This window comes from Arvicola amphibius, chromosome 7, assembly GCF_903992535.2.
Source record: "Arvicola amphibius chromosome 7, mArvAmp1.2, whole genome shotgun sequence".
Taxonomy (NCBI): domain Eukaryota; kingdom Metazoa; phylum Chordata; class Mammalia; order Rodentia; family Cricetidae; genus Arvicola; species Arvicola amphibius.
The window spans coordinates 35540804-35553992 of NC_052053.1; the positions used below are offsets into that span (position 1 = coordinate 35540804).

A 13189-nucleotide genomic window follows, 5' to 3' on the forward strand; every position below is an offset into this window, starting at 1 on the left:
AAGAAAAGAGATTTGCATGGAAGACCCAAGATCTTTTTCCCTTTAACTTTCGCCCCTCGGAGTTCTCCAGTTCTGTGAATGGTGTGCACCGTTTTCCGCCCAGTACTCTGCAGGATTTAGTGATGAGGATAATGATGCCAAAGGCTTGGCGGGGGGGGGGGGGGGGGGGGGGGGGGGGGGGGGGGGGGGGGGGGGGGGGGAGAGAGGAAGGGAGGGAGGTGGAATTTCATTTCTTCCACTAAAGCGTTTGCGGAGACTTCAAGGTATAATCTATCCCAGATCCTTTCCCAGAGAGAAACTTGGCGATCACGTTTTCACATGATGCTCACGCTCAGGGCGCTTCAATTATCCCTCCCCACAAAGATAGGTGGCGCGTGTTTCAGGGTCTCTCTTCTCTCCCCTACAGAAAAGAAAAAGAAAAAAATGTCATTAGAAGAGGCGTAACACGTCAGTCCGTCCCCAGGTTTGTGTTTCCTGGAGTGGCCGAAAAGAGATCAGTTCTAACCTGCTCGGCAGGAATAACGGTCCTGCCTCCCGACACTCTTGGCGAGGTTTTGTACAGTTTGCTCCGGGAGCTGTTTCTTCGCCTCCACCTTTTTCTCCCCCACACTTCGCGGCTTCTTCATGCTTTTTCTTCTCACCATTTCTGGCCAAAACTACAAACAAGACTTCGCAGGTAGGTTTCCCTCCCCCTTCTTTTTCCCCCTCTTTTTATCCTTTTTTCCTGGTGTGCTTGCCCCATCCTCCTTTTCTAATTTTCTCATTTTGAGTGGGGATGTTAGTCTGAAGTGAGCCGGGTGTCTGTGGGCAGGGAATTTCAGGTGGTTTTAGCTCCTTGGTGGCAGGCTTTTCCCAATAGTGGCTTCTTTGCTTTCTCTTGCTCTCTCTTACTCTCTCTTTCCTTTCCCCTTCTTTGCCCCCCCTTCCCTCAATAATTTGCCCTGTACCTGTCCATTCAGGTAACCGAAGGTGCTTTTTGCTCCATAGCCTAGTAAAAGTTTTGTTGAGAACTGTATGGCTGGGATAAAAACTCATCAAGTGGAGAAGCTTTCTGCTTTGTTTTCACACCGAGTTCCAATTCATTACATCCAGCCATTAAAACTTTGCAAATACCTGTTAATAATTATAAAACTTACTCGAGATAGATCTACCAAATTCGGGGAGTAAGCCCTTCTCTTAGACATGTCAGCCTAACCTTTCCCACCGGGGGAAGGCTGTTTCCTAAGCAGAAACTTGCCTGTTTTTGTCTGCTTAGCGAGTTTCATTTCTTTATTTCATTCTTTGTGTGTGTGTGTGTGTGTGTGTGTGTGTGTACGTGTGTGTGAAGTAACACCTCACTTCTGTGATTATAAATAAAGAAGTGAAAGTCCTCTTAGAACTTGAGTCGTTTACCAAAGTGGGGGGGGGATTACTACAGCTGGGGAGAAAACTGCTGTCAGGGCATCAGGGTTAAAATTAAGATAACTTTGAAATTTTATTTTAAAAGACCAAGTAATATACACACATAAATTTCATGGATTTCTCTCTCATTCACTCTCCCTCCCTCTCTCTGTCTCTCTTTCACACACACACACACACACACACACACACACACACACACACACACACATTATTCCAGACTTTGGGACTGAAAAGTTAAAGGAGAGAGTACAAGATTTTCAGCCACAGTGGTGAGCCCCGCTAACGTAAATGTGATTATCTCCCACCTACTTACATGTTTTACATGCTACCCTTATAATGAAGATGGCAAGATTGCTTTCTCCAGAGTTATGAATAATATCCACAGATAAAGTTTACAGTACAAATGCCATGGCTTTTCCTCACACACATCCTGGCTCATAAAACTTACTTTATTAAATATATATTTGATATGCCATGGTGTGTGAGTCTCAGTAGAAATACAGACAAGACAGCTGTTTCATCCCAGAAGCTTGTGTGGCCATTGCTTTATTTCAGGATTTCTCTTCCCCTCCACCCCCGCAGCCCCAACAATTTCAAATTAATAAGACAGACAAGAAATGATTTTTTAATGTGTCAAACTTGAAAGTCTACGCTGTGTGCCTAGGTATATTTAAAGTGCTTTCTACAACACCCACTTCCCCTTCTCTCTGCCCCCCTTCACCCCCGCTCAGCAAATGTGCGGAAACTGATACTCACTTTCCAGGTTTTCCGCAAAGCTTGTAGCACCGGAGACAATAGGTGCAGGGTGTAGGGACTGGGCGTGCTGGGCGGCAGAGAAAGGGTTAATGGCCCTTGTGTTACAGTTTGCATCTGTTACATCTTTTATAGCCCACTGTTTAAACTAATCCTCGAGGCATAGCATCTTCCCACCCCGCGGAGTTTCAGGGTTCTCCTCTTCTCCGGCCTGCCTCCGAGGTTCCCCTTCTCCAAGTTTTGACAGTTTCAGCTGAAAAAATGCAGCGCCTCCCTCGATTTTTAGGTACAAAAGTTTCGAAGCCAAAAGAATACGATCATTTAGAACAACTTAAAAGTGTTGCCATCGTGGCTACGGACTTTCTCTTTCCTTTCTTGAGAGGAAAAAAAATTCTACTGGAAGAATTTAAGGAAATCAGTGTGGGGGAACATGTGTGTGTGGGGGGGGACTTAAGTAAATATTGTCCAAGTGGTGGCGTTGGGGGAGGAACAATGTCCAGAGAGCCTTATAATTATATTTCTTTTGCCGGGTAAAATGGGAAATCTTAATTTGGGGGCGGAGGGTGTAGGGGGAAAGAGACAGTGCCTCGATAAACTCCTAAGGGGAGGGGAGGGGTCGCGGGGCGAGTGGGCTTCCTGTAATTACTATTATCAATTTCCCCGAGTGTGCTTCATCCAAGGGCTGTTTTGCCTTGTTTGTTACTTTTTTTTCCTCTTGGGAATGGGGGGTCGGAGGAGGAATGAGAAAAGATGAGCCCGAAAGACCCCCTCCCCAAGTTCCCGAGCCCGGCTGAGGACTTTTCGGAGGAAGGGGTCCGCCTAGGCTTGAGTCAAGCAGTCTTACTGTACCGCTGTGTGCATTCCCTCATGCGGTCAGGAGTTATGACTCATTTTGAAGATGTAATTCTTGTCTCTGATCCCCTCGCGAGTGCAACACACCAAACTAACAACACAAAGCGCCTCGGGGCCAAGGCTGGGGGTGGGGGGCGGGGAGGGGGCCGCCGAAGTTTCACTTTGGCGCTGGGGGCGCGGATGGGTGCTCACCCGGGCCCTGGCCCGGCTCCCCTGGGCGGCCCGCGCGCGTTTCAATGGGCGCGGGCGATGCCCACATTGTCGCTGTGTTTGGTTGCTAGATCGAGCCTGCGTGCTGCCGAAGCAGGGCGCCGAGTCCATGCGAACTGCCATCTGATCCGCTCTTATCAATGAAGCAGCCGATCATGGCGGATGGCCCCCGGTGCAAGAGGCGCAAACAAGCCAATCCCAGGAGGAAAAACGGTAAGAAGAGGCCCGAACCAAACTTTTCCGGGCCACTCTGCGGCCGGAGACCGGGGGGAAGGGGGGGGGAGAGGGAGAAGGAAGCCGGTGGCGGCGCCTGGGGCTCGCGGGCGAACCTCCCTCGGCGGCCAGCGCCGAAGCCCCACGCGCGGCCGCTGCACCGGGGGGGAGTTGAGCAAGTGCCGGGCCAAGTGAGCGCCGGGCGATTGGGGGCTTTTCCGAGTGCTGCCCATCGGACCTGTGCCCCTCACCGCGGCCCCGGCTCCCCCGCCGCCTCCGCCTGCTCGGTTCCCGGGCCCGCAGGTCCCCGGCCCCGCGGCAGGAGCGGCCGGCGAGGACAGGGCGGGGGCTCCGGCACCCGGGCGCGCTGGACTAAGGGGCGCGGGCGAGGGTGGCAGAAGGGCGGCGAGGGCGAGGGAGGGGACCGGAGACTGTGTCTCCGCCAGCCTCAAAGTTTCTTGCCGGAGTCGCCCGGCCGCCTCTAAGTGCGCCAAGTAACGGTCCGCGGGCAGCGGGCCCTGGCCGGATGCGGGGACCCGAGGGTAGGAGGGACGGGCCGGGAGCTGCGGGCTGAGGAACCAGCTCCTCTGCAGCAGGCTCAGGCCCCGCTCCTGGCCAGAGAGTAGGGAGAAGAGAGACTTTTCCCAGCACTTGCTCCACGGCCAGAAAAATCCCGGAGGAGCCCGTTATCCAGGCTGAGTCAGGAAGGAGGAAAGAGATGGGGGTACGAGGGGACCAGAGATGGCAGATTAAAGGGGTGTGTATGTGAGAGTTTAGGTCCATTTTGGAGAGACTGTGGAAGTGTGTGTGTGTGTGTGTGTGTGTGTGTGTGTGTGTGTGTGTGTGTGTGTGAGAGAGAGAGAGAGAGAGAGAGAGAGAGAGAGAGAGAGAGACCCCCTAGGTATTACCCCCAAACAAAATCGTGGGAATAAAAGAGAAAAGTGATTGGCAAGTGCGCGGAAGGAGCTTGGGGGAGGGGAGAGAGTTGGGGGACGACAGAGGGTTCAGGGGGGGGTGGGTGCTGACGGAGGATACAGAGTTTTAAAAAGAAAAAAATGAAAAGAAACGGGGAGGGGGGAACATCCCCTCAAAACAAACAAGCCATCCAGCCGCTCCAGCCGAGAATGAGAATCGGAAAGGAAACTTCACTCTCCTTTCGCTCTCAGCCCGCTTAGCGGGCGCGGGCGGTGTAGACGCTCCCGGGCTGGGCACTAGGGTCGTAGCACACGCCCGGGTTCTCGCTCCCCCAAGCCTGCTCCTAGCGGGTACTCTCCGGGCCCACTTGGAACAACTTTCCACTAGAGAGGACAATTGTGCGCCCCCCTAGCCTGTCTCAATCCTGCACCGCGTGCAGAGGGTTGGCGGGGTGGGGGCTGGGGGTGCAGTGTGGGAGTCTGGGGGTGCTGGAGGGCGTCAAACACAAAGACTTAAGAATTCTGCTTAGAGACGAATAATCTTCCTCTCTCACCCCTCTCCGTGTGTGTGTGTGTGTGTGTGTGTGTGTGTGTGTGTGTGTTATGTCTTTTGCTTGTTGTGGTGGAGGTGGAGAACCATATGGGGGGGGTGACAGAGGAATTTTAGTCAAAAACTGTACGTTATATTATCCTGCCTTTCCTCTTTGTGCTGTCTTTGATCTGTTTGCTTGGCTTGGTATTACAAAAAACAAGGACAATAATATATTCCAAGCTGGTCCCCAAGATTCGGTTCAGGCAACCTCCTTTTAAGTGTGTGCGTGTGTCTCTCTTTTAATTTAATTTTTTCTTCATTGCTGCCTGGCATTATTTAAGGTGGTCCTTATACAGGAGACCTCCCCTTCTCCATCTCTGGGTAATTTAGTAGACACTAAAATTACATCCAATGTTCCCCTCTCCTCTCTTGTGTTTCCTCTGTTCCCTTTATTAAATGTTAGTTATTGATTTTCTAAAATCAATGTCTGTTGTGGGGCTTCCCCCCTTACAAGTATCTGAAGCAGTCGCTGATCATCTGGATAACAAAAGCTTTGTCATGAAGCCACCCCCCCACCCACCCCCACGTTAAACTGTTATTTTTCTGAGAGAGAGAGAAAGAGAGAGAGAGGGGGAGAGAGAGAGAGAGAGAGAGAGAGAGAGAGAGAGAGAGAAATTCGAGAGAGAGGAGAGAATGAGATTTAAAAGCTAGGCTACCAGAAGTATTCTTTTCTTCTGCAGTAAAGACTGTTTGAAGTGTTTGTTTCTTCTTGTTCTTCCTCCTTACACTCCCTACATGCTATTACTGTGAAATACCAACTTGGCTCCAGCAGGGAGGTCAGGCCACAGCCCAGTTTGGGGACAGGGAGAGATCCAGGCTCCCTGGGAACTCTGGTGGCACAGGCTATTGGGGCCTCCCAGGTAACACAGTGTCCCAGGGAGGGAGGGATGCGGTCAGGGACACCAACCATTTCCTATGAGCAGTCACGATTTGGGGACAAGCTTCCCATCTCTGAGGTGGATACAGTTGAATTACTATTTTCAGGCATTTATCCCAAACCCTAAACACTCAGTAGCTAGTCTGTCTATTGCCGGCTTCTCTGACTTAGACTGTTACCTTTCTCTTTTTCCAAAGTGTCTATGAGAAAATGTGCTGTGAGCTGGGGACTTGTCAGTGTTTTCATTGGGTTTAATCTGACTTAGCAGTGTCCAGGTCTTGAGAAGCAGGTAGGAGAGGCACCCCCCCATGCCTCTTTCATTTTCTTTTTCATCAAATACATACCCAATGCATTTTCCTTTGGGAATTGCCAGGATTTATCTGAACTGAGTGGGTTTTTCTTCTCTCCTGGATTCATGGAAAAGATGTCACTTTTGAGCTTGTGTCTTTGCTGATAACACTAAATATGATGATGCTTATCAGCATCATATAGAAATTCCTGGAAAGGAATAATAGCAACAATAATCGTAGAAGTAGAAGCTGCGAGGGGGGAGGCCCAAGACCTGAAATGGCACTTTATATAATTTTAATGAAGTCAACCGTATATGTATGTATAGACTAAATGACAAGGAAACAAAACCGGCAAAACAGTCCGTGTGTGGCTGGCCAAAACCTTGGCCTAGAAGGTGGTGATGTGTGCTATTATTTTTATAAAAGCCGAGGACAAGAAGGCAGATCAGGGGACATAAATATAGAAAGAGAGGAGCAATCTAAAAATCCAACCTCCCAATATTCTCAGGCCAGCAAGATGACTAGCAAAGACAGTGCCAAGACCAAGTTAACCCATGGCTAGTAGTTCCTCTCCTTTCGCCCACAGGGAAAGCAGGAAATCTCTTCCTAGAAAATAAGATGTTCAGGGAGGAAAAGGGGAGTGGGGCTAGGGGAAGGAGGCAAAAAGCAAATAGCCAGCAGACAAGAATGTGTGTAGGTTTCAAGAAAGTTCAGTCAGATGATCCTCTACCGCCTGACTCACTTTGTAACACTTTCACTAAGGCTGGAGAGGAGGGGGAATGCCAGCCCTCCCCCCCTCGCCATGGTCCTCTGATTATACCCCACTATCTCCACATAGCCTTGGAGGCAGGAATGAGCACTCCACAGTAGAAGGACTGCAGTCTGCCACCACTGCCACTTTGTAACTTGCAAAGTTTGTTGCTTTCACCCCTTGATTTAGGCAGCAGGTCCTGGGATGCTCCAGTGTCTTCTTGATTAACAACCTTCTGTGAAGAGAGGGGGCCTGCCTCCCCAGTTCCCCTGCGTCCCACCATCAGCCTCTGGAAAAAATCACACAGGCGTATGCACGTTGTAACAAAAATGAAATCGCTGGGCTGACTGTTTCAGAGGAAGGAATGAAGTTGTCTTCTAAGGGAAAACTGAATTAGGAAGGGAGAAGAAGGAAATGAAAGAAGGAAGGAAAAGTTAGCTTGATTTTTGCTTCGAAGTTTCTACTTAAAGGTTTGGGTGCTGTGGGCTAGGAGGTGGGGGCGGGCAGGCAGGGCAGCTTTTACCAAACACCTTTGCTCTCTGATTTTCAGTTTACAAAGAAAAGTACTCAAGTTGAATGTCGTGGGGAGAAGCAATCAGATGAGCAGAAATGATTCTCCCTGCTTAAAAGAAATCTTCACTCCTTTCCACTTTTTTGAAGGGAGTAGAGGTGCTGTTACTGAAGCTCAGAGGCAGTGGGGATGGAGAAGCTGCTACCAGTGCAGAGGTGCTTAAATGGAAAGAAAAGGGACTGCAATCAACCCCTTCTCGAGAGGAGGCTTTCACCTCCCCTCCCTCAGAGGTGAAGTAGGGGTGGGCCACTGGGAGTGAGAGACCCTCTATCCATATCAAAGCAAGACAGTGCCCTTCAGGCTGTCAGTAGTTACAACTTACCCATCTCTGCAACAGTGGAAATCTTTGGCAAGTCGCTTTCGTAAAGTTCATGAGCTTCTTCTAGGGAGCCTGTTTCCTTACTTTGAATGCTCTCAGGCTCTATATACGTCAGGTACCAGTTTTGAGGGTGCTCCAGAGAGATCCATCTCCATCCTGTTCTCTCTGTGGAGACGCTGCACACACAAGGCTGGGGGCTATGTTATCTAGACTGATCTATTTGTTTTATTTGGGTTTGGAAAAACTAAGCCAATTGGGGTAGACACGTGCTTTGCTTCGCAGCGGAGCCAGCCGCCAGCCTGGTGGCATCCGTGCTGTGCCGGTCCACCAGGGAGAAGGGGTAGCCTTCAAGGTTTGAAACTTTGTAATGTCGTTCTGCTGTCAAGTGAAAATGATTTCACATCTTTTCGCCTTTATTTTCAAACGTGGGGGAAAACCTAGACTGCAGCTCCCTGGTAAACAGCTCGGTCATAGGGTTCACATTCTTCCCCTTCATTCTCTCTTTCTTAATTTGCTTAAAGAAAAATTACAAGAGGTTGTTCAAGACCCTGATGCCATATTTTCCTGGGGTTGGGAGAGAAAGTGTGCTTTCCCTGAAGGTAGGAATGAAGGCTGGAGGCTGCTCTAGCTCTCTAACAGGACCCTGATTATTCCGGGGCTGGGGCGGGGGGTGGGTGGCGGGCAGGGGGGTGCTTTTCCTTCCAGCGCTCTTTGTCATCTGCATTCTTCCAAGGCTCTGAAGGTGCATTTTCTTCTATGTGAAAGGAGACTCTTTGTCCTGCTCCTCTCCAGCACTGTGGCTTCCCAAGGTAGACACTATTTTGTGCCTGTCACAGAGAGAGGGAGTGCAGGTTTGCAATGCTCACAGACAATTGATTGTCTGCGCTAATGTGTTTCATTTACATGTTTATAACGTCAATGGTGCTGGGTGTCCACTGTACCATTCATCCCCGCATTCCCACAAGGGGGCAATTGTCTGAATGGCCAAGTCAGACACCTTTTTGATTGCTCTTTGCTTGTCTTTTTAGAGCAAAGAGATAAAGGAGGAAAATCTGTGGTGCAGAAACACTAGTTGAAAATATGTAAAATGTCACTACAAAAGCAGATGTGAACATAAACCCAAATATTCTTTTCAGCCAAGACGTGAATGTGGAAGAATAGAATTCAGAGCAGAGAGAAGGGTGAGCAAAACCAAGAAACACAGCCCCGTTTCTTTATTTCTTAAGCAACCAGAAGATAATGTGATTTTTCTTTTAATTTTTGAGCCTTGAAGCATCCAGGCACCTCCTTGTTGTGAGTGTGTTTGCTGTGATTTGTGAATTTTGTATATATTTATACAGCTCTGTTTGTGCCAACATCATCAGCTTACCACTGGGGTGGGGGGTGAACCTATTGAATGACTATTTGGGCTGTGGGGACTGTAAACTTTTAAAAGTAAGATCCAAGGATTTCTTCATCAAACAGTTTTTAGAGGAAAAACAACGATAATAATCATCAGGCTTCAAGAAGCCTTGCCTCCATGAGCTGTGTGCCAAATACTTTTATCTGGGTGACAGTTGTGTCAGAGTGAAAGCTCTCAAGAAAAGTGTAACTAGTAATTACAAAGTAAATAAAGGATTTCATTTAAGGTGTTCTCTCTCTCTCTCTCTCTCTCTCTCTCTCTCTCTCTCTCTCTCTGTGTGTGTGTGTGTGTGTGTGTGTGCGTGCGTGCGTGCGTGCGTGCGTGTATTGTGTTTCCTGTCAGGGTGCTGACAGGAAAAGCCATCCATGCATGTGTCTTTTGGAGTTTTCTCTCCTCTCAATTCTCTCCTGCGTATCATATATCTACACGAGCCCACGCGAGTACACCTGTTTAAAAATCTTTCACAGATCGGATTGGTGCCTTGCTGGTTCATTTATGTAATACCATCATTAGAAGTTGGTCTGGTTTTGTGTGTGGTCCAGGAGGAGAGAAAATCCTCACTGTTGTGTCGTGTGGTGAGAAGCAAATGGGGTGGGGGGAGCGCTTATAATTTTGTAGCAAATTAGGGGAAAAAGAAGTCGCCAGTCAGTGGAAGGGTTTTCTGCCTCTCTGGGAAGACACACAGTAGCTGCACCGTTAGCTGAACCCCTGACACGGCGGTCTTTTGAATGCCTTAGGTATGATTTCACTTTCGCTCACATCAATGCTGACCTGAATGCCTTTCATATCTGATCCGCTGTGTCTCTCCCAGTAAACATCCCCTGAGGGGAGAACAAAGAAAGGAGCTCTTCTTCTTCTTAATCACAATTCAGCCCTTCACCGCCGGCAGGCTCCATTTGCATTCTGCCACAGAAAGCCAAGATGAAAAGAGAGAGAGAGAGAGAGAGAGAGAGAGAGAGAGAGAGAGAGAGAGGGGCAGTAGAGGATAGGGGCTCAGTAAAGTAACTTAGGTGTTTGTGGCTGTTTGTTGGGCCTTCCCCTAGTTACCAGCCTTATATAGCTGATGCTCAACCCTGCCTGTCCCTCCTGACAGGCATATAGTGTTACAAGATGGCATGTCTGTACTATTCATGGCCACCTCTCCACTTGAGGTAAAAAGTGTTAAGAGAGGGATTGAATTCTACCCCAGAAGCCTGTTAGATTTGGGGGGTCAGGTGTGCAGACTTCCCACTCTCGAATGCTACTTACAATTTGGCCTTAATAACTATGATTGTTTACCACATGACCTAGGAGGCGAGAGCAGTGGAGGGTGGGCGGGAAGGGGCGGGCTTGGAGAACCAGCCCTGGTCTGGCTGAAGGGGCTGGTGCACAGCCTGAACACAGACAAAAAGAAGAAAAAAGAAAAACCTCAGGAAAACTGGAAAAGACTTTCCCATTCTCTCCCCCCAACCCTGACTTTTTATGATAATTCATATTTTCAAATGAAAGGGGAAAAAAGCCAAGAAAGAAACTCTCAGATGAGCCAAAAAGGAAAAAAAATCTCTGAAAAGAATTTTAGGGGGAAAAGTTGTTCTATTTTAAAAAGCTTTGAGGGCTGTAAAGTGCCACGTTTTTCACACCTTCTCCATACTTTTTTTTTCAGATTTTTTTAGTATGTTTAACATTTGTGAGATGACAGGCCTTTTTGTATCTCAAACTGGATGCTTCAGGATTGGTAGGGAGGGGCTGGTGGTATTCACGTTTTCTTGACAGAGAAAGTTCGTGCCTAAAGGGCTCCTTCTTGCTGGGAATTGTTTAAACCCTCGGAGGCAGACCTGTCAGGTTTCCCTGGTTATTTGTCTCCATTTTCAACATGCAAAAGTAACATGCAGCTGATGATACCGGAACAAGACCACGGCAAAAGCAGGTCCCTCTCGTGACAACTTTTGAGTATATTATCTTGCTGTAGAACGATCTTGTCTTTTTTTTTCCACTTTCTGAAACCACTTTTAAGATACCAACAGTTCTTCCTCGACAATTAGATCACATGCACAATGCAACCCCCCCCCCCACACACACACACCCTTGGACATACAGGCTTTCCCCAAAAGAGAGAACTGTTTGATATGGGTGACTTTTCCAACCCCCATGTGGTACAGGAATGGACACATTAGGAGTTGTACATGGGCATGTGACACAGATTCCTAGGGTTTTTTTCCCCCTTTTTCCCAGAAGATTTACAGAATTTACAAAAAGAGATTAGCCCTACACCTTCCACCCCTCCTATCCACCCCCATGACTCAAGCAATGAAGGATTTAGGCAGATTTACTTCAGTAAACACCTTTGGACACTGGGGGTGGGGGGGGGGTGGGAGTCTGTTTGCAAAAGGAGGCTTTTGTTAAGTGAGGTACCGGGCAGCTGTGATATTAACCTACCCAGCAATGCGGGTTAACTCTTTCAGTGCCTGGCCCTTTGCACTCAGCAGATGAAATCCTGGCTCTCCACAGACACTCAGAATCCTGGCTCTAGCACTTTATTATTCAGACAAGTCCTGTAGACATGAAAACTGTTCAAGCTTTTAAAACAATGCGGCTTAATTAGATGAGGTGGACTTACATTGCTCATAAGCCCTCCAAATGGTGGTTTATAATTGGCAAGGAAAAAAAAAGATAGAGAAAGGGAGTCAAGACAGCGCATTAAATATTCCAAGAAATATCTTTAGAAAAGCTATTTTCATTTCTAGCTTTTAAAATATTAGACGCTGGTCGCTAGAGGGAATGGAGCAGCTGGGGCCTTGCTTCTTACTATGGAAGACACCAGAAGTGTGGAAGTTGTGATGAAGAAAGGGGCTGCAGCTCGAGAAGCTGTAAAGGCCAATGGGACAGTCACGGTCTCCCCACCCTAGCATCCTTGGGAAGGGGAAGTCTTGCCTTTCTGTGTGTCAGAGCTGAGAGGTCATGTGAAGCTGGGAGTTGAGCCCTGGGGCCACCGGTTACCAGCTCAAGCCTTTGCAGAACAAGCAGAGAGTTTTTTCTTTTTCTTTTTCTTTTCTTTTTTTTTTTTTTTTTTGAGGAAGAAGTTAATGGTTATTTTTTGTTGGGCACAAGAATAACTTTACAGGTGTTGCATTTGGGCTTAAATAAGATCGCCTTATTTAGTTTCGAAAGAGAGTGTAGGTGTCAACGTTCGAGCAGCCATAGATGTGTGAGAAAGTAAAGGGTATGAGACATGACAGAATTAAAGGTGTTTGCTATGTTGTTACACCGTGTGTCAGGCTGCAAGCTCCCTTTGTCGCAGCCTCCTGGTGATTTGACAGCGCAGATCTACTTCCCTTCTAGGTGAGACAGCATTTTTTAACTGGAGTTATAAATACGGTGCACCCTTTGGGTTGCACCCTGCATCCCAGAGCCGTGAATCCTAGCTGGAATATCTTGCCCTAAGACACAATGAACAAACACCCATACACAAGGGGGCTGTGGGCTAGGGCCTGGGTAACGCCAGCTTCACAGTAGCTGGCATTGACTGTTGTTTGGCAAGAAGATCCTCTGCCAAATCATCCAATAATTAAGTTTTATGTTATTTGTATGAACGACCAAGCATGCAGTATTCCTTTTCAAATCAAAAGGAGGCTTAAAATTACTTTTTGAACACTTTCAGACCATGGTCAGGTCACAGTTTGGGGGGGCTGAATTAAAATGATCTCATTCATGATCTAATTGAGGCTGGCACAACCTTATAGCAGTAGCAGGAGTACATAAATATAAATCAAAGACCAAAATTTAGCAAATCATATAATTTGCTAGAAATCTGCTCATGAATTATTCTCCAATTGCCAACCCATAAGTTAAACTTTGTCTCCCCTCAGCTACAGTAACTGCAGATTTTTTTTTTCAGGCTTCTGACAGGAAAGTTAGAGGAGCCGAATAGAGAGAGGAGAAGGAAAATGATCGATGCTTCATCAGATAACTGTGTGTTTGTGACCGAAGAAAGTATGAGAGCAGATAAAGCTATGCCCGGTAGCAGTGGGCACCGCAGGCTTGCTTATACAGTCACATGGGCTTTCA

The 13189-nt window shown here is 47.9% G+C and overlaps 1 protein-coding gene across 2 annotated transcripts in view; it reads left to right on the forward strand.

Moving 5' to 3' along the window:
- Window positions 1-280: 280 nt before the first annotated feature.
- Zeb2 (zinc finger E-box binding homeobox 2) overlaps window positions 281-13189 on the forward strand; it is a 127522-nt gene continuing 114613 nt past the window's right edge. Inside the window, exons 1-2 of one of the 2 annotated variants that reach the window (XM_038336311.1) lie at window positions 281-676; window positions 3288-3429. In XM_038336311.1, the coding sequence (XP_038192239.1) occupies window positions 3357-3429 (73 nt within the window). In that variant the 5' untranslated portion in view covers window positions 281-676; window positions 3288-3356. Of the gene's footprint in view, window positions 677-2309; window positions 2441-3287; window positions 3430-13189 lie in introns of those variants that run through there. The other variant, XM_038336313.1, reaches the window with a different exon arrangement.